Genomic DNA, 20,998 nt, shown 5'->3' with positions numbered 1-20,998 from the left:
TTTTTTTCCTCCAAAACAGGGAAACCCCAGATTTTTCTCCAGGAGCGCCGAAATGTGATGCCTGGGATCCCCGTGTTTGTATATAACTTCCCTTCCGGGTCACGAGAGGGTATTTCCTGTTTCCACCCGCAGCCTTATTACACATTTCCTTGCTCAGTGTTTGCCGATTCCAAGCCTTGGAGGGCGCCCTGGGCGAGATGTACCTTTGCCCCCCTCCCCTCTCTTGCCTCCCTGGCTTTCTCTGCTCCTTTGTGCAGCAGAAGAGGAGATGCTATCTGGGCACATTCCTGGCGAGGCTTCCAGATAGCAGCGGCCTCTGTGCTGGGAGCTGTGCCCGACAGGAATGCGGAGCTGGGATTACAACGAGGCGCACAAAGGCTGCTGCGTCTGGGGCCCTGGGAGGCAGGCGGCGTCTGACCCCTGGTCACTCCTTCATTGAACCTGAGGGCCCCTGCTCACAGGTGAAAACTGCGCTCATCACACAGGCTCTGCAATGGTCCCAGAGGCTGTACTACTACCAGGAGGCGTGGTCTTCCAACAGCCGGTGTGTGCCAGTGGCTAGAAGACACCTCTGGTTGAAGTTGGCACCTTGTGTGCGAAGAGGGTCAAACTGCTAACGCAGCTGATAAACTTGACAGAAGTTCTAAATATTGAGTCAAGCTTAAAGTTTATTTCTAGTTTGTTTTTTGCTAAAATAAGGCAATACAAACATGTTAAATGCATCATAATATTTATAATACAAATAAAAACATGTAAACAGAAGTATAGCTGATAAAAAACTCCTCGTCATTGCTTCACTGTTAAAAAAAAATCCTAACTTGAAACACAATTGACTATCATTATATTATATTTAACCTCAGTTTGCCTACTTTACATATTTGTAATTTCTTAAAAATTGTCAACAACAAACTTCTAAAATCTGACCGTGCTACCAGGGCACAAGTCCTAAAAAAAGAAGTGGGGGGACGCTGACGTTACGACAGGAAGTGACGTCACGAAAGGTGGCTTGCACCATCAGACTCATTGCCTCCCCTCGCTCACCCATTAGATGCGATTGCATCAGAGAAGCCTGCACGTGAGCAGCGTTCTGAATGAACTCCAATCTCGCCCCAGAGAGGCCAAAGAGTGAATGTGTAGCTCCATTTGCTCCAGTTATCAAGCTCCCGGTAAAATAAGTGGGGGGACGCCGTCCACCCGCGTGGTACCCCGACTCGAGCCCTGCGTGCTACTTAGAAGAATGGAGCAAGGAACAGGGCTTGGGGTGCGCAAGGAGCGAGTGAATTCTGGAGTCCTAGGGCGCTTTCCGATTCCTCCTACTTCCATGATAGACAGACACAGGATCTCCACCCACCCCTCATTCCAAGCGCTTGGATGTCAGATGTTGAGTGTCTCAAGAAGGTTGTAGCTGAGGAACCCCGGCCAACATGTATCCATGGACCAAGGAGAGCCAAAATATATCACTGCCTCCCTCAATGCGGCAGATCTGCTACTCTTAGCTGCATTTCAGTTCTGAAACAGGAAGTGACATCAGAGGTTGCTGGGACATACGCTCTATACATCCAAAAGTGCAAAGTTAAATGTTGTCTTTTCCCTTGAGATGTCAAGTAAAAAAACAACTGTCTTCCTTGACGTTGCACATTTGCTGCTGAATTAGACTGCTCACAAAATCATAAACACAGAAAAGATCTTTGGAGGTCTGACGGTTATTTCCTGGGCGAATTAAATCATGTTTGAAGTCATTTACTTGAACTTTGGAATATTATGTGCTGTGGTGAATTCTCAAACTTTTAGTGGTTTGGGATTGAAGTGATTGCACCCCTGAATTTACCTTATCAACAATGTTTGTGGGACGTGTTTAGAAAGTAAAAGCAAAGGTGTAGGTGGCCTCTAAAAGGCAGATTTTAGTGTTGAATCTCTTTCCAACTTACATGTTAACTTGGGGAGAGTTGAGGTGTTTTTATGTAGTTTGAGAGACTAAAACCTTGTTTTTCATGGACTTCGCGAATCACCTGAAATGTCCCTGGTTTGTCGGGGTCTACTCATGAAAGAGAAGGAGATTTGGCCCAGACCCAAAAAGGTGACGCCGACATACAACATTTTACTGGTATGTAAGTATGATTCTTGGGCCTGGCGTTCCTCACCTGCCCTCGATATCGACTTCGAGTGACTGCTGTTATGCCGACTCATACATAGCCACCACTTCCTGCAGAACGTTCGCGCCTCCGCTCTTAAACAGTTAATAATCTCTCAAGATGGCACGGTTTTTAAATTAAAATACTGCAGACACACTAGTACACTCCCTGCCAGCCAAGAGGAAGAAAAAAAAATCTACAGCCACATCTACATATCCGCCCATCTGTCCTCAAATGCATTCTTATTATTTTTAGAGAGTGCTCTGTGTTTATTTCAGCTCCAATTCTCGTTTACGAGTCCCCATGACAGACTTGGCTTTTTTTCTCCCTTTCTACACGTATCGCATGTCTATTTTGGTGCAGGGGGCTCCTTTTGTTTGTTGGACTTTCCTTTTTGTCCCCACATGAACCCCACAGAATGGCTCTGGAATCGAGCTTGAACCCATTGCCACTCCGTGGTGGAAATGTCTACTTATTGGCAGAGTGGTGCCACCCCAATGTTGTGAAGATTTCTGCAGGCTTCGGCCCGGGTGGCTACCATGTGTCAGGGTGGCTACCATGCAGCCAGGCCAGGGTGACTACCATGCGGCCAGGCCAGGGTGGCTACCATGCGGCCAGGCCAGGGGCCTGAATGCAAGCCCTTTCTGCAGAAATATGTGGTCCCTTCGGTGCAGGGCCTGTGTAAATCCTGTGTAAATAGAGGCCGGCGAACAAAGGCCGGGCCCCCGCCGCTCGGGGCTTTCGGAGCCATTTGAGAGCTGAATGCGCTAAACACTGCTTATAACCGCATGAAAAGTTGGAGAGAAAGGGGTCTAAAATCCCTTTCTTTACCTCGCTTTCTGCTCAGGCCCTGGGGGGAGGGTGTTCGGGGCCAGGGGGGGCGGTAAGCCTGTGGAGCCGGCTTTTTCTTCTATTTTCGCAGTGCTCTTTTGAGTGTGAAGAAGTGCCCGGGTCAGCGTGCTCGGCTTTAGGACGCCCCCACAGTTTAGTAAATGTTGCATGTAAACGGAGGCATTGCGTCTGCTTGGCCGCTCCCTGAGCACCGGGCCGCGGTCCGGTCACTGGAAATCACAGGGGAGATTCACTTTAGCATGTCCGAGGGGGCTTAGCGCAGCAGGGGGGGGGTGACCTGGGCGCGCGAGCACGCACCTCCGCGCGCCGCGAACGTGGCTCCAGCGCGCGGAGAGCGTCGTGACGTCAGCAGACGGGGACGTATCTGTCCCGCTTGGGCTTTTGGTGAAACAGCATTGCAGGCACCAATACAAGCTCTTAACAAGGTTGACACACAAGCCCTACAAACCCTGAACACGAGTACGCCACGGACACCTCGGAAATTGTTTGGAAAGTCAGCTTCGGACTATGGGATGCCATGGGGTGCCAGGCAGATGCAGTGTGCTGGCGCCATTTTACGCAGGGCCACTGGAATAATGCAGTTGTGCAGCAATGTTTGAATAATAGAAACATTTCTGCATTTGCTGCCTAATCCATCATCTGCTGCATAATCTGCAGATTTTAACAAAAAAATGTGTGTCTAGTTCAACTGGTTAAAAAGTTTGTAAAAACGAAGCGTCACGTGTTGCAGCACAGTGGAAGCTCCTTTGCAACGTTTGACTGGTCACCGTTCTGTAGCTTATTGCTACGTTTGTGTGTTGAACTGGTGCTAAAGAGGAGCGACTGATGCAGAAACAGTGTTAACAAGTTAAAAAATGACACAATACTATAACATGTAATACTATCATAAAATGTCCCACATAATTGTCCTTTTCTTGCTGTATAATTGACTCAACCCTGATGCATATTTTACCCCTCCCCTCCCGCATAATTCCAGAGGCCCTGATTATACGCCGGCGCCATCTTCCAAGATTCCACTGGATTTTTCTGCAGTGCAGTTAGGCAGATCTTCATAAACATAGCTCCTATCAACTGGTTCCAGTAGGAACCATGTCTAACTGGTCAGTTTAATTTCCATCTGGGTTAGCACCTAATTGCAGAGCTGCACTGAAGCACAGGTCACAAGGTAGTGTTTCAAAGGCTTGTTTTCCTCATGTGGACTGGAGGCGGAGTTTTTTGTTTGTGGCATGGCTTGCTGGTGAGAACAGAGCCAGCCGCCACCCTACGCGTCTGTCCAAAAATTGCTCCCTGAAGGGCTAGATAAGGCACATGCCTTTGCTAAACTGCCACCAGTCTGAATTTTTCCAAAGTTATAAAGATGGCCTTGGCAGGTGCCCAAGGAAGTGTTGCTGTGTGACCGCATCACTCTGTGAAGAAAACAACTCCATTCCTTATCTTTAGGAAGGAACCACATCATCACAGGCAGGCAAACCACTCCAGGCTCCAGCTCTGACTTAAATGAAGACATTACGTAGATCAGAGAAGACAAGCAATCTACCCTCAGTGACGGGACGATACCACCAGAGCCTTGGGAGACAAACATTGCAGCTGTCACATACAGAACGACACCGATCCACTCTAACGGCCCTAACACAGATCTATAGGAGGACCCACTAAAACACCAAAGAGTCCAATCACTCCCGCTCCACGTGCCACATTCAGGAGTACACCACATCAACCTGAGAACACCAGGACTCCGCTCCTTATTTGTAGAAAGGCACCGCATTACCACGAAGAGACAAACCACTCCTGTCATAGAGCTTGGCATAAAGGAAGACGCCACATCATTCAGAAGAGACCACTTTCCACCCTCACCTAGAGGACACTTCCAATCACGCTGAGGAAATAACCACCTTAGCAGTGATCTATAGTGGGACAAACCATCACTCCAGAGGGACAACTCACTTCAGGGTCCAGCTGCTGTTGCAGACAGGAGTACCACATCTCCCTGAGAAGGCAAACACTCCACCACTCCAACAGGAAGACAGTACATTTCCGGAGAAGACCTTCCAACCTGCAGCTACAGGAACAAACCACATGCCTTTGAGGATTGCGCGAGGGTCCAGCTTTCACAAACTCAAGAGAGCAGCAGGCCCCTCTCAGAAGATAACAGCCACCGCTCTTCACCTACACAAAATGGCATTTCTGATAAGACAGCCACCACAGACTCCCCTCTACAGGCAGGGAGCCCCTGTCTGAAAGATCCTGGCCAGCTTCACTTATAGGGAGAGATCCTAAGCCTCTGAGAAGATGACATTTGACCCCTCCTCACCAGTGTTCGTGAAGTGTCCTCTGCTCACCTAAGGGAGAAGACAGCATCTCTCTAAGGAAACAACCACCTGCCCACTTCACAACCAGTGCCTCCTTCGAAGGAGGACCATTTTATGCATACCCTATTTGCCTGATAATTTGCTTCCTTTGTAGTCACATGGGGCTCATGATTGAATGAGCGCATGTCGGCATTGCTGAATCTTCGTTGGTCTAGAGAAATATTTTCACAGAAAATCATGTTCTTATAAAGGCGACTGGGGAACTGGAAGTAACTGAACAGGACCAACCACCCTCATTCAAGGGCAGTTTGGCCATTTTTGACATCATAGTATGCGCTCTTTTTCTCTCCGCTTTAATAAAAAAAATGTTTCTCTATTCCTGTATATGAAAAAATACTGTATGTAGCTGACCACACGTATAGTCTGATAATACAGACGGAAAATTAAGAGAACTACTTATCATAAGGCATTACTATTTCAGAGGAAATCCTTATTTTTTCTGACAAAATATACCCAATTTAAAAGGTTGGTCTACCATGGGGTGCCTAGCCCCCCCCCCCCTCCATCGGACTTCAATGTAACTTAAAGAATGGTGCCGCGATGTTTCTTTATATAGGTCACAAAGCTGTCTGTTTCTAGGCACCTCTAAATTCAGATGATTAGAGAACTGACATAGACAGAAATAAACCAAATCGCCCCGGATCTCGCAGCATGTGTGAGTGGAGAAGCATGGACTAAGAGACAGGTCTGCAGGATCCCCCCCCCCCCCCCCACCCGTGACGTAGAAATTGAGCCCCATCACCTGTCCATCCGCTGCTAATGCGCGCCCACTTGTGTCTTGTCGTACTAGGTCACTGTACATCAGGACCTCAATCAAACCTTCCTCACCTTCACCTCTTGTGGATCCAGTAAATTAATCCGCAGAAGGGAGACATTTAGCACATGCGTCTGTTCAAAATATTTAGCACATGCATGTTCTAAACAGCTGCCCTATCCGTGAGACCACACACACCCTGTGTATATCGCGTCCTCTTGAATCCTAAGACAGGTGACCTCATTGGAAGCATCCAACAACAAAGAAGCCCTCCTCTTTGGCCGCCGCCGATGGACCGATCCTGCTGGACAACAGAGCCCACACAAGGCAGTATGAGGCTTCCAGGACATGAGCACGTCATGGAGGCTTTCCTGTTCAGGTCATGCCTCAATGTTTAGTGTTTACTGCACCTACGCTGCAGTGTAGAGCAGATCTTTGCACTTTACGAGAAACTGTTTCAAAGAAGAAGAACTGGACTTACTTTACTGTAGGGTGTTTAAAACTATTGAACATGAGCTGAGAAATCAAAAAAATTGTGACTTTTGGGTTGAAAGGAAACTGATCACAAGACACAGATTCAAAGAGTTTACAAGGAACATAAGAACTCACATTATGACCAGAAGTAGTTGGTAGGGCCAGCGACGAGCAGTGGGAACCTGAAGGATACAGACTGCTGGGAACATAAGCCTAGTGTGGAAACCTTTGTAAAGTTGTGATTTCTGAACTTGAACCTTGACCCCATTTGGACATTTTTGTGCCATTCCTCGCACCCCGGGGTGCCTAATCCCGCAGTCTCCTGGTGTCTGTTTCAGTGTTTTGTTTGTTGGAGATTAGCGCTAAAGTAGCCATAATTCCCAGGCGGGGCTCGCTAAATAGTAACTGTTGACTGATAGGCAGGTTGGTGAGCGCTACACCTTCTGTGAAGGCCCCTGAAGGTGTTGTGGGGTAGGGATTAAAGAGAGCCAGCCAGCTCCTGCAGCCATTTCCCAGCCATTGGGCTGAAAAGGCAATCTAAACTTTCTCTGAACTTTGATCTGGTATTAGGGCCTGAACAAAGCCCTGCAGGAAAGGCTGAACGTGTTATTGAATTTTGTATTTCGGTTTGAATATTCATACAAACAATACCATGGTAAAATATAAAAAATGAAGTTTGTGGAGAAGTGTGCCCTTCTGATTTTAGACAGTGTATTATAGATTAATCATTCTATAAGCGCGTTGCGCATGCTTATGCTTTCTCTTAAGCGACGCGGATGTCTTAATCTGGAAATAGATGGACAAACTGACGGACTGACTTCAAACTATTCCTTCCAATGTGGCTTTTTCCCCCTCCTGCTCCTGGCTCTGCTTTCAGAAGAGCCTGCGGCTACAGTACGCCGCATCACCTCCCCAGGGCCGCCGGCTGCCTCCTAATGGCTACCCTCCATCTGTGTCCCCGGTACAGCGGATGAGGGGGCGCCCGCTTCTGGATTTGGGGACCTCGTTGTCCCAGGTTAAAATGCTAGATTTGCCAGCGAACCGTCAGAAACCATTAGCGTCTCGGAGAATTTGCCTTGCAGCGGTTCCTCAGCACGCGGGACTGTGTGCACGCGTACAAGGGCGCACGAGCGAGGATTCTGGAGTTGGGAACAACCATGTAGATTGCTCAGGGTGTCTCGGATCTAACAAGGTAGCATTGAGCACGTTGGGGATTTTTCTATCCCATTATTTGGTTCTTCTGCCGTGCCGGTGTTGTTAGCGGAACCCCGAGAGCACTGGAAGGAGGTCGCGGTCTCCCAGGCCTGGGCAGATGAAGGGGAGATGCTGTGCCTTGAGGCAGGGCAGCTCTAATGAAGTGACCTTGTAGGTCTGTAAGCAGTGCGGAGCGGGGTGGGGGAGGTCAGACTACAGTGAAAATTGGAAGGTTCACAAAATGAGCCAACCGTATCGCTATCCGCAGTGTATCCTTTCACTGGTCAAGGTTGTGGGGAAACTAGAGTTGTTTTTTGGATGGGCAACCTCCTCCCTTCCACGGCCAGTACTGTATGGTGCAGTATGAGTGTTTCCTGAATATTGTATGACAAAACTAGTGTGTCCTCAATATTGTTTCCCATTGATTTGGAGGCAATAATGCAAAATCAACACTCAATGGAGTGATATTTTTAGGGTCGAGCATCCAAGACCATGCGCCATTGAATGCATCTCGCTTGCAAGACACTATTGTTTACAAATAGGACTAGGCGCCTACCCCTTGCGTACCATTTGTGCGCCTCTTCTAAGCGCCTCTAATTGGCTAGTTCCGGCGAAATGTCATGTCGATGCTTGCTGTGGAGCACGGACCGAGCACATAGTAATTCATCTCGATCAGTGTCCTTTTGCTGCTCCCAACATGATTAAGGTACCATGTCTTTACCGAACAGGCGCCTCCGTTACATGCTGAGGAAGTGCTGGTGCCGCAAAAATGTACTTGCATTCTGTTCTGGCCTGCTTTATGTCGCCAAAACGCCCCATGGAGTATGTGTGGTGACTGACTATTTGCCAGGAAAAGTTTTCCTAGCCTCAAACTGCTTTCACTGCGCTAATTCTACGTGAAATATTCGTCATTATAATTCAAAGCGTTTCCAGCAAATCAAGCGTCTTAATGAGTAAAGTAAAAGCCCCACTTTGAAAATGTGCCCCTTTGCAAGGCGGCCATTAAATGATGGATTGCTTTATAGGTCAGTACTAGGAGTTAAATTGTTATATTGTTAGCTGCCCCATCCCGGCTCCTCTGTTTTCAGGCCATCCTCCTCCGCACCCCGCTTCCTGTGAACTTTGTTGCATGTGGACACTCCATTCCCCTGCTGGACTCACACAACCTATTATGTTATGATCTGTTATGATTGTTTCTTGTCCGGTTGTTCTATTGTTACCACTTCCTGTACCTTCCTAGCTGCCAATCTGTAAAGCACTCTCATACCCCATGTGGTCTTTTTCGCGCTATATGAAACTTTTAAAATAAATAAATACACCTCCACCTAACATTGCGCTCCCAGCTTTTGGAAGAAGCTCTCCTTTACTTCCCTTGCACGTGTCCTCAGCAGACATGCACAGGCTGCAGGTGCAACGCTAAAGTAGAGCGCCTGGAAGAGGCAGCCTCAGCTCGAGAAGCCGTAGACTGCATCGCGGAACACCACAGCTGGAAACCATCAGCTGGCTGCAAAGCTTCACCTCCATCTGCAAAAACGAGCCCCATCATATCCCGTTTTATGTAGCGCTTCAATCGCACTTTTGCAGGTTCTAAGCGCCGGCCGGCCCTAAATCGGATTGACCGGAACAGCATCTTGGGTGGAAAGAAAATGGTGTGTTTCTTGTGGGGTAGGGGGGGTCGTTGTGGTATGGTGGCAGGAGGTGTGAGGAATTTGGGCGGTTGGTGCGATGCTAACAATTACGCGGAGGTACATTAAGGGCTGATTACAGCCTTTAACGGGACCCTATTGAGACCAAGTGGGACGAACAAGCTGTTTGCATGACATTAAGTCAGGCAGCTCCCTGCCGCATCCCTTGGAATACTTGCGCCCCGGGCCCAGCTCGCCCATGTCCAAGGCCAGCCCTGCACATGGCGCTAAGGCAAGTATCCTTAATTCTGCTGGGGATGCCACCTGGTGCCTTCAACGACTGTGAGTAAAAACAAAAAAGCATTGACAAAGCCAATAAATAGCTCAACATAGGCGCGGCCTATTGGCTTTGCCAGTGCTTGTTGTAAATGGTATTTAGGTCATGATAGTCTGACATACTATCGTTGGCAATGGAGCATTAATGGGAAGGAGAGCAGAAAGTACAAGGTACAGTCAAGGCCTGGGCTTTCCATCTCCGCAGCTAGTGGTCAAAGAGTCTCTGGTATTGTCTTAGTTCAGCGGCTGTGCCTACAGGAGACTAGAGGAATTAGGCCGAGGATCTGCGGCTTTCCTCCGGAAGCCTTGAGCTGACCGGCTTTGGATACACTGAGCGGCATGTCTGTTGTCTTAGGCTATCTCGCGCAAGGTTTTTTGTTAGCAATAGATTTAAGGCATTATGGTCTAATGGACGTCTCGAGTTGCATTACCAAAACCCTTGCCTGAGCGGAGAGCCCAGATGTTCTTCCCGGGCCTTTGCCTCCTGGGTACCAGCAGGTGATTTACCTCTGGACTCACTCCTTCCCCTTCCAGGAACTGTTCTTCCCCAGCACCAATAGGTAGCTTTACCTTTGCATTTTCTGCTTCCCCTTGTAGGACCTCTGCTTGCTGCTACTCAGCGTGGAGCATAAACACCTTGTGGACTCTTTCCTTTTCAGGAAATGTTCTTCCTGTGTGTTAGTATAAAACCCTGCACTACTTTCGTAGGCACAGCTAAAATGTATACTTCCACTTTCGGGATATGGCTTATGACAAAGTACTTTCAGGCAGCACAAACTCTAGAATTTCTTCTTGCATTTCTGAGCCTGGCTTTTCCCTATGCACCTCTAAAATGTATACGCGTACCAATAGAACCTGGCAGCTGGCAGGTTACCTGCAGGCAGCATAAACTCTCCAATTTATGCTTCTGCTTCCGGGGTTTGGTTACTTCCGTAGTACCTGCAGGCAACATAAACTCTACAATCTCTTTTTACACCTCCAGCACCTGCCTGCTTTCTAGGTACCTGCAGGCTTATAAATAAACTCTACAAATTAAACTTCCACTTCCGGTCCCGGCTGCTTCCAAGGTACCAACCTGTACAATTAATGCTTCCTCTTCCGGGACATGGCTGCTTCCGAGATACCTCTACAATTAATTCTTCCACTTCCTGACCCAGCTGCTTCCAAGGTACCAACCTCTACAATAAATGCTTCCACTTCCAGGACCTGGCTGCTTCCAAGGTACCAATCTCTACAATTAATGCTTCCACTTCCGGGACCTGGCTGCTTCCAAGGTACCAATCTCTACAATTAATGCTTCCACTTCCGGGACCTGGCTGCTTCCTAGCACCTAGGGGCCCTGTAAAGTCCACCTTGCCTCTGTCCGCCCCACCCCCAGTCGCTGCTGTGCCTCTGGGCTAATGATGTGCGGGGCGTGGGGGGGGGGGGGGGGGGGGGGGGGGGTTGTCGAAGACACACGCAGCGCCCCGTCTTCGGCGCCCTTCATCTATTTTGCATTTGATTATGCCACCAGCCGGCTCTTGTTTCTTTGCATTTTTTTCCCGCTTTACAGAAAAGTTATTAGTTCAAATATTAATGCACGGATGTTGCGTCGCCGGCCGCCCTTGATTGACGCCTCCCCAAAAACGGGGCGACGTGCTTGTGTGGATTTGAGGAAAGTCGGGGCCCAACGACGCCCGCGCTGGAAGAGTTTTCAGATACATAATTTAGTTGCCCCGCAGGCAAGCTTTCAAGGCTTTTTTCGCCGGAGGGCGAGAAAAAATAACTCTGCCTGCTAAAAGTAACTGATTTCTGCTAATGCACAATTAATGGCCCGGAGACGCACAAAGGGACGAGGGGCTGGCGGAAAGTTTCTGATTAAGAGCGTGTCCCTGCCTTGATCTCCGCCAGGCCTCGTCTTTTTTTAATGATGCTGATCAGCGGCGCGGAGATGTCAACATTCCCCTGTCATGCAAATGCCATGCGAGGGTCATGTGTCGCGTGTGAGCCTGCGTGCCGGGCAGGGGAGCGCGTCCTGGAAGGCGCCGGCTGCCCTTGTCACGGTTCTTGTCTGCATAAGTGGAGCTGAACCCTCTGAGATGGGGGCCGGATAAAATGGCGTCCATGCAACAGCAAGAACAGCAAGGTTCAGGGAGCACCTGGCCTGGAAGTTCGGGCTGGACTGCACCCATTGGAGCAGGGTCAAGACTCATTTGCATATGGCTGGGTCCAAACAGAGGTGGCACAGTGGTCTGTGGCCTGAGTTATTAATTGCCAATGCCTGAGATTAATTTAAGCATCCCATCCACCACTTTTTTGTATACTTTTGTTTGTCCACAAGACACAGTAGCACCGGGACCCAGGAATCTTAACCCTTTAACTGCGGGGGCTATTCCCCCGCTGTGCTGGGGGGCGGGGGGCGCGCACAGCGCCCCGGTGCAACAGTGCTCCTGTGCTCATGACAAGCTGAGCTCGTCATGGCCACACCCGTTTCCTTAGAACGCTCAGCACAGCAGGGGAATTATCCCCGCGTGAGAGCGTTCTAACGGCCATGACAAGCCCAGCTCGTCAGCACACGAGCACCGTGGCTGATGACGAGCTGAGCTCGTCATCAGCATGGGAGGGGCTAAGAGGTCACTGCACCACAGGAAACAGTTTTCTTTGCTTCCGTCATAGACATGTCAGCCTTGCTACCTACTGTCTCTCTTATCAGAATTATTCAAGTTCTTTGAAATTAGTTTAATTAAGTTAAGTAACGTGAGCCATCATTCAAGTGCCAAGAAGCTGTTCATTTGCGATGTGCGCTTCAGAAATGGACGATAGTAGAGGACACTCGTGAGAGAGGTGTGGCGCTGCGGCCAGGGCGACTGACGCTGGAATCTGGGGATCACTGTTCGATTCCCGCCGGCGGCAAATTAGCCCAGCATCATGTGACTCTGGGCAATAGCTTGCTTAATCTTCCCGACGGCCCACAGCGCCTGGAGACCCTTACGGGTGATTGTTCGCACTTTACAAATGTGGATTATTATTATTACACTGAAAGAAGGTCATATGTTTTAAGCTCTCCTTCCTTGTTGACATCCATGGAAATGTATAGGCTGGCAAGAGGGCAGGTGCCCACTGGACGCACTCCGCAACGGAACCAGAATCAGCCTTAATTCAGAAAATACCTCCGCCGGCTTCAATATTCCAAGGCTTTTGAGGCAGAGATCATGTTTTGATCCATGGAATATTAATAATGCGAGTTTGGTTGTCACAGCACATGTCCTGGTTCTTGCTTGTTGTGGTTCCACCAGAGGATTCGGCCTCATGTCTCATCATCTCAGTGTCCTGGTCACTGTGACGTCCTGGATGGACCCCAACTAGACGGGGAGCACCGTACCGGGCGCTAGGTACAACCACCGTGCACCTTAGGATGAGTGCCCCCCTTAGTGTGAACAGAGCAATGCGCATAAGGTCTCGGTGTACCCCTCACTGCGACAACAGCTATGCCCACAAGGAGGAGTGTGCTCCTGACTGTGACCACGATCATGCCAACAAGGAGAAAGGAGAAGTGCGCCTTTCACTGTACCCAAAACCATGCATAATGGGAGTGCGGTCTTCACTATACCCACTGCTATGCCCGTATTAGGCGTCTGCTGTTCACTGGAACCACAAGCTTGCACACAAGGACAAGTGTGCCTCTCCCTGCAACCACAAGCATGCCCACGAGGAGTGTGCCCCTCACTGTAACCACAGCCATACACAAGGAGAGCGGTGCTCTTCCCTGGACCTACAACCATAGACCTATTGGACACTAACCTTCAAAGTAGGCAGAGTTGTGCACACATGCAGCAGTGTGGGCCACGCAATATCCACAGCCATGCGTGCATTCTCACTGTAATCACAACCATGCACAGGTGTGCAGAGACATCCTCATTGTAGACACAATTGTGAACGTGGAGTAGAGTAGCCACAAACCGGAATGCACTGGACACTGGTTTCACTGTAGTCTTCACCATTTGTACATATGGCACAACATCTCATGCGCATTCAACCCTGTAAAGACAAAACACTAAGGCAGGTATCATCATGCCCACTATGGTATCCACCCACACCATCACCACACACAGTCACAAAATAGCACATATATAACAGAACTCATAGCAGCCATGTCCAGCACAGCCCAGGTAACCTGCACACAAACAAACTAACAGTCAGCCAGCACATGAAAATAACCCACTAGGCATGTAAGCAACTTCGGCCAGATCCAGGCCAACCTGCATCATATGTAATTTTCAACAACAAAACACCATCTAAACACCGCCTACTACAGCTCACAAACAACACCAGAATCCCATCTGTAATGGAAACCTTGAAACCAAGGCGCGAAAGGTACCAACCTGATTGGTACTGGAGGTGAAACCTATGGCGGAATGCACACCATGTAGGTACATATAACATATCATCTGTGAAGCACAGCCATTATTCGCAGGTGGAGCCATGTTCCCTTTGTGACCATATAGCATGTACACTCTGGCACGAAGCGTGGACTGTCGATGACTCCACCAACATCACCTCTTAGAGTTGTGACAAAAGCAGTGTCATGACTGGCCACACACTCAAGGAGACCGCGTGCAAGGGACACGGCTTTGAACTATCCGTGCAAACCTGCACACTGAAGCTCGAGTGGTGCTCACGTGTTTGCAATCACTCCATTGCGCCTCGGTTTTTGGTATTTTGCAGTGTGTAATTTACAAAGAGCTGGAGCAGATCCGGAGAACCTGAGTTATAATTGAATTAATGGTATGTGCCTATGTAAGACACATGAATAAAAAACCATGTTTAAAGAGAGACGGTCTCCAGTGTTTATACATGCGTATGAGCAATCACACTTAATGAGAAAATTTATGAGGCGGTTGCTTTATGGAGACGGAGGGAAAGGTTCATTAGTGCACTTGTGATTAGAGCAAACTGTTGGTCTGGCTGGTTTCCACCCTGGTCTGAAGCATCTTTCCTTTCTGTCCTTTCAGGGGACGGGTTAGACAACAGCGTGGCCTCGCCGGGCACGGGGGACGATGACGACCCGGACAAGGACAAAAAGCGCCAGAAGAAAAGAGGCATTTTCCCAAAAGTAGCCACAAATATCATGCGAGCGTGGCTATTCCAGCATCTCACGGTAAGTGTGGACAGTTTTCCTGCTTCCTTCTTGTGGCTTGTAATATGACTGCTCATTGGTTAGCGGCTTCTGTTGAAGGGTGGGTGCGAGGTAGGCACTCATCTTGTTGCGGAAGGTGTTTGTCTCATTGTTGGCATTGCATTGTGTGAATATGTAGATGAAAAATGGCTGCCTTCAATGCAGTGCACTAGTCTTCTTCTTATTCAACATGGCCAATGTTGAATACATAGATCAAAGATGGCTGCCTTCAAGGCAGTGCACTAGTCTACTTCTAATTCAAGATGACCGATGTTGAATACATAGATCAAAGATGGTTGCCTTCAAGGCAGTGCACTAGTCTACTTATTTTTCAAGATGGTTGATGTTGAATACATAGATCAAAGATGGCTGTCTTCAAGGTAGTGCGCCAGTTTATTTCTCACTCAAGATGGCTACTGCTTGAGGACATCGCACTATGGTGGTTGATCAGTGTCTCGCTGCTCTGGTCCTCTTCAACCATATCTGAACCGTGATCATAATTTAGCGTGTTTTTCTCTTGTTGGTGGTGACCATATTGTTTAATCCTTTTGGCTAAAAACTGAAGATGCTGGCAATGAGGTCACAGCGGTGTTGATAGAGCGGCAAACGAAAAGGTGCTGATAGTGCTGGGAAAAACGTATGACTTGATGGGTTGGTACTGGTAGTATGGGTGCTGTTTGTAACCAGACCATACCTTTGGTGCAGTGGGCTTGGGTTGGCCTTATTGGTGCAGTATACATTTTGGGTCCTGTCTCATGAGATGGTACTGGTTCGATACCATTCATGGGGCTGTGGGTATCTGGTCTCTGCTGTGAGACGGTAGAATGAAAGCGGTTGTGCAGTGTGGATACGAGTCTTGGTGCAGTGGGGTTGTGATGTTTGTAGTTTGTGCTTTGTTGATGCAGGACAGATTCTCGGTGTGGTGCCGTTGTAGTGGTGGTGGTTCTAGTGCACCGGTGGGCTGCAGGGGGGTGGTGATGCCGTGACAGTCTCAGTACATGATGTGGATGTGTTGGAACCCCTGGTCCTGTGTGGATCAAGGCCCCAGTCGCTTGATGGTAGGAAGGGAAGTGGCTGAGAGAAGGAGGTGAGTACTATGCTGTCTCTGCTGGGAATGCTGGAGTTGGGATGATGTCACTCCTGGGAATGCTGAAGTTGGGATACTATCACTGCTGGGAATGCTGGAGTTAAGGTGCTGTCACTGCTGGGAATGCTGGAGTTGGGATGCAGTCACTGTTGGGAATGCTGGAGTTGGGTTGCTGTCACTGCAGGGAATCTTGGAGTTAAGGTGCTGTAACTGCTGGCTGGAAATGCTGGAGTTGGGATGCTCTCACTGCTGAGAATGCTGGAGTTGGGATGCTGTCACTGCTGGGAATGCTTGAGTTGGGATGCTGTCACTGCTGAGAATGTTGGAGTTGTGATGCTGTCACTGCTGGGAATGTTGGAGTTGGGATTCTGTCTGTTGGGAATGCTGAGGTTCTGATGGTGTCTTCTGGGAATGCTGAAGTCAGGGTGGTATTGCCGTGGGGAATGAAGGAGTTGGGATGCTGTCACCTCTGGGAATGCTGGACTCATGATGCTGTCTTCTGGAAATGCTGGTGCTGGGACGCTGTCACAGCTAGAAAGCTTGGCACTGTTTGGGAAACTCTTGCTCCAGAAATCCTGAGCACCAGTCCCTCTTGTCCGTGGCTAATTTGCTTTTCTTCTGTGTGTCGCTGCCGCCTACATTGTTTGAGTTTACCCCGCTGTCCTTGTGTTTGGAACTAAAACCTTTTTCTTCTGTGCACATTACTTGAAAGACCCTTCCTTGCATCCTGGTCTCTTGCGCCTGTTGTTGGCCCTGCTGCAGCTGTAGGAGGTGGGTGGAAGGGTCCCTTAGCAACCACATGCCCCAAGCCCATTGTGTAGACCTGTCAGCCCAGAAGGGCTGAGCCGAGAGGTGGGAAGAGCATGGAATAAATGTGTTGCACCGCTGGGACTGGGCACTGGTGTTTGCGGGTGATCTTCCGCAGTGTGGCTCAGTTTACCTGCTGCATAGGAACAATGTCTGCTGACTTACGGCATTATTTGCTTGTTGGAGGGTTCCCTCTGCACCCCTCCCTCCCTCATTTACCACTGCAAAAGGTAGGATTCAGTTATTTTATGTAAGGCTTTTTAGTAATTGAGCATGAATACATTAATTAATTCATTCATTGGTAGGGTTTAGTTGCTAGAACATTTTTATGACTTCTCGTGGGTCCCATCCCTTCTAGGAATCAAACAAAAACTTTGAGGGTGGGGGAGGCCGTGTGTTAATCTTTAGGGTTGGTCTGTGTGTTTCATAGAAGTGCTGTGTTGGCACTCCGGCTTGCAGTGCTGTCAAACCTGTTCTTACACAAAGGAGAGGCGATGCAGTGTAACGTAAGACGTAATCTTGCACAAGGGTGGAAGGGGACGTGGCTGTTGACTCAGAGACGCAACTCATGGTGTGCTCAAAGAGAGGCAGGGTGGCACCACCTTCGGCACATAGCCCTCCCGGGCCAAGGGGTGCGCGACCCGCGCCATGCGCCTGCCGCTAGCACAAACAAATGCAAAAACAACAATTGATGGACAGAATGTAGAACAATGACATACATTCACCCCAGTACAGAGATCTGGGCCTAAATCCATCGTTTTTTTGCTCACCATGCCATTCCAGTTTGGACCCAGCCATATGCAAATCAGTCTTGATCCTGTGCCCCATGGGAACAGTCCAGCCCGAACTGCCAAGCCAGGTCCTCCATGCACTGGAAACAAGCATCCTAGGACCGGTTTCGGGGCATCACCCCTCATGAGCACGGAACCCACGTCTGGGCATAGCCATCCCTCTCGGGGTGACAAATGCAAAAAGCACAATTGATGGACAGAATACAGAACAATGTCATACATTCACCCCAGTACAAACAAGGCTTTTTTGAGCTTCGTGATGCCATCCTCAGCAAAGGCGCGGATTAAAGCTGCTGTCGGAGTGCTTCTTCGGGGTCATTATCTTAAAAGCTAGCCGCCTTCACTTCTGGGGGAGCAGGATTGCGTGCGCGGAACGGGAGCACTTTGCACGGCAATCTGCCTGTATCCCCCCTTTTGCAATTGGTTTTATCTGCCGCTGTTCCGCTGACTATTACAGCTTCACTTAGGCACCAAAGTACCTTCTTTTTTTTAAACTTTCACCGAAGAACTATTTGCTTTCTCTCTGTTTTTTTTACTCTTTGTGCAGTGTGCTAGAAGTGTTTGCTATAAGGCAGGCAGTTTGTGGAATAAGGCTGGTGGCTACAGAGGGATAGGAGATTGGTTCAGCCCTGAGTGAGATGGTAGCCAATGCAACAAGCGAGTGACACTGGTGATGTGTGCCAAGGTCTGGTTGTAAGTTACTCACCAAACAAACAGGTTCACTTAACAGCAGTGCAAGCATCATGTGTGCACTAGTGCTTCTGTGATGTGCAAACACGTGTGTGATTCATGTGTGCCCGAATGGCACATGCCCATTTATATGTGAAAATGCATCTGTTTGCATAATTACAGGGACCATCAGGGGCGTGGCCTTTGATGGTGCCGGTTTTAGTTGTTGTGGAATATAATACCACTCTACAACTGAACGCCAATACCAATATCCCAGCTAACCCCCAAAACCACTCTGAGACCAAACCCCGATTAACACTCTGAGACCAAATCCCCAATATCAATCAATCAATCAGAGTACTTGTAAAGCGCGCTACTTCCCCTTGAGAGTCACAAGGCGCTGAAGGGAGGGGGGGGGGGGGGAGGGGCAGGGGGGTGCTGCTACTGCTCGAAGAGCCAGGTCTTGAGGAGTCTTCTGAAGGCGAGTAGGTCTTGAGTCTGTCATAGGTGGGGAGAGAGGATGTTCCAGGACTTAGCGGTGAGGTAGGAGAAGGATCTGCCACCGGAGGTCGTTCGTTGGATACGGGGGACAGCGGCGAGGGCGGGGCTGGTGGAGCGGAGCTGGCGGGTGGGGGTGTAAAAGCTGAGTCTGCTGTTCAGGTAGGCTGGTCCGTCGTTGTGGAGTGCTTTGTGTGCGTGGGTGAGTAGCTTGAAGGTGATCCTCTTGTCGACAGGGAGCCAGTGTTGGTCTCTCAGGTGGTGGGTGATGTGGCTGCGGCGAGGGACGTTGACGATTAGTCGGGCGGAGGCGTTTTGGATGTGTTGTAGTCGTCGTAGGTGTTTGGCTGGGATTCCTGCGTACAGTGCGTTGCCGTAGTCCAGTCTGCTGTTGACGAGGGCCTGTGTCAGTGTTTTCTTGTTTCGGTCGGGATCCACTTGTAGATTCTCCGGAGCATGCAGAGGGTGTTGTAGCAGGAGGAGGAGACGGCGTTGACCTATTTAGACATGGAGAGGGAAGAGTCGAGGATGAATCCTAGGTTGCGTGCATGGTCGGTGGGTGTCGGTGCTGTTCCCAGTGTCGGCCAAAATCTTTCTTCCCCTGTTATCCATCCGCTATCCTTCTCACTCCAAGTAACAGACTAATATCCACCACTGAAATTACCTCATATTTCACCATATTAATTCACCACTAATCCTTTATAGGCTCCCTGAATAGCATGTGTCAACAAGCGAGCAATAAATAAATACTAACCTTTGTCCTACTCTATCCTTCTATCATTCCAAATCCAAAAACTGACTAACCTATCCACCACTTAAAATGTACTTGCATGTTTCACTATACTAATTCAAAACTAATCCTCTGTGGGTCCCGGAGTAGCGTGCTACCCGCCGAAAAAGCGCTTCGACGCCTCTTCAGGGGTAGTAAGCGCTATATAAATGCAATTACAATACAATACAATACAATACAGGGGCGGTGCTCTGTCCAGGCCTCCCAGGGGCTGTGGTGGTCTCTACAGGGGCAGTGCTCTGTCCAGGCCTCCCATGGGCTGTGGTGGTCTCTACAGGGGTGGTGCTCTGTCTGGGCCTCCCGGGGGCTGTGGTGGTCTCTACAGGGGCGGTGCTCTGTCCAGGCCTCCGAGGGGCTGTGGTGGTCTCTACAGGGGCAGTGCTCTTGTTAAAAAGGGTTCCAAAGACAACCGGTAACCAAAGACCCTTTTATGTTGCCCGGCGGTATCGCCTCTATGACCCACCAATATTAATCAATGAAGAAGCAGGCGCTGGAGACTGGAAGGCGGGAAACGAGGATTTTATTCTCTCCGGAGGAGAACACATCAATTCAGACAGCAAGTATCTTCACGAGGTGCTCTAACCACATCTCTGAGGCCTGGCCTCTTATACTAGGGTTTATGACCTTTATTGCACATAACACATTCTCGCAATACTTTAGTACTTGAAAGAACATCCTCGGAATCTCCCCTTCAGACCCGTTCCCACATACATTTACAGTTGGATTCCCCACCCCGGTCACAACAGGTGATGGTTGTCGCACAGCAGGGCATTCCGCCGATTCACGGAATGCATGGGGTTGATCGGATCTCATGGGGTGGGGGCTTTGATCGGTTCGGGGGTCTTTTGATGGGGAGGGGAAACTTCCTACTGTACGGGGTAATAAACAGTATCCGCAGGGCCAGGTGGCGGCCTGGGAACAAGGAAGACAAACGGGGACACAGGAAAAGGGGGTTTGCATCAAAAGGGTTTGAGGCCATGAAAGGAATGAGGGGAGGTGTCGCTCTGGGAACAGGATGGGATTCAGTGGTGAAGCTGCGCTGAAGAGGGGTTTATGACCCAAGGCATGAGAGAGCGGGGGTTGTCAGCGTGCGGGGGAATGCTTACGAGGTTAAGAGAGAGAGAGAGACGCGCTGGCTATCAACGAGGGGTAGGGAGGCCATGGTGCTCAAAATGGCTGCCGCTTACGCGCACGAATGGGCCTGGAAAAGGGGCAAGATGGCGCCGACAATGTTCACCAAGTTTGCATTCATTTTCCACAGTCCTCCCTTTAACATTTCCAAGACATCTTGCTGGCCTATTTCCTATCTACACCTATATGCAGCGATCATAAGTAAGGGAGAGGGGGCTTAGGCGAAAGAACTGTACGTAAACATCACATTATAAACATCATATTGAAAAATCTCATCATTTAGTAGGCGGGTTCATCATTAAGTTGGTTGCAGAAAAAAGTCATCGTAATGCAA

At 49.3% G+C, this 20,998-nt stretch overlaps 1 protein-coding gene across 13 annotated transcripts in view; it reads left to right on the top strand.

Annotated features, from left to right (window-relative positions):
- MEIS2 (Meis homeobox 2) overlaps positions 1-20,998 on the top strand; it is a 311,789-nt gene that overhangs the window by 94,663 nt on the left and 196,128 nt on the right. For all 13 annotated transcript variants that reach the window (XM_086937010.1, XM_086937018.1, XM_086937009.1 and 10 more), the window contains one exon: positions 14,728-14,873. In XM_086937010.1, coding sequence (XP_086793136.1) covers positions 14,728-14,873 — 146 coding nt within the window. The remainder of the gene's footprint in view (positions 1-14,727; positions 14,874-20,998) is intronic.

The sequence above is a fragment of the Lissotriton vulgaris genome, chromosome 9, assembly GCF_964263255.1.
Source record: "Lissotriton vulgaris chromosome 9, aLisVul1.2, whole genome shotgun sequence".
Lineage (NCBI taxonomy): Eukaryota > Metazoa > Chordata > Amphibia > Caudata > Salamandridae > Lissotriton > Lissotriton vulgaris.
This window is presented reverse-complemented; position numbering and strand designations above follow the sequence as displayed.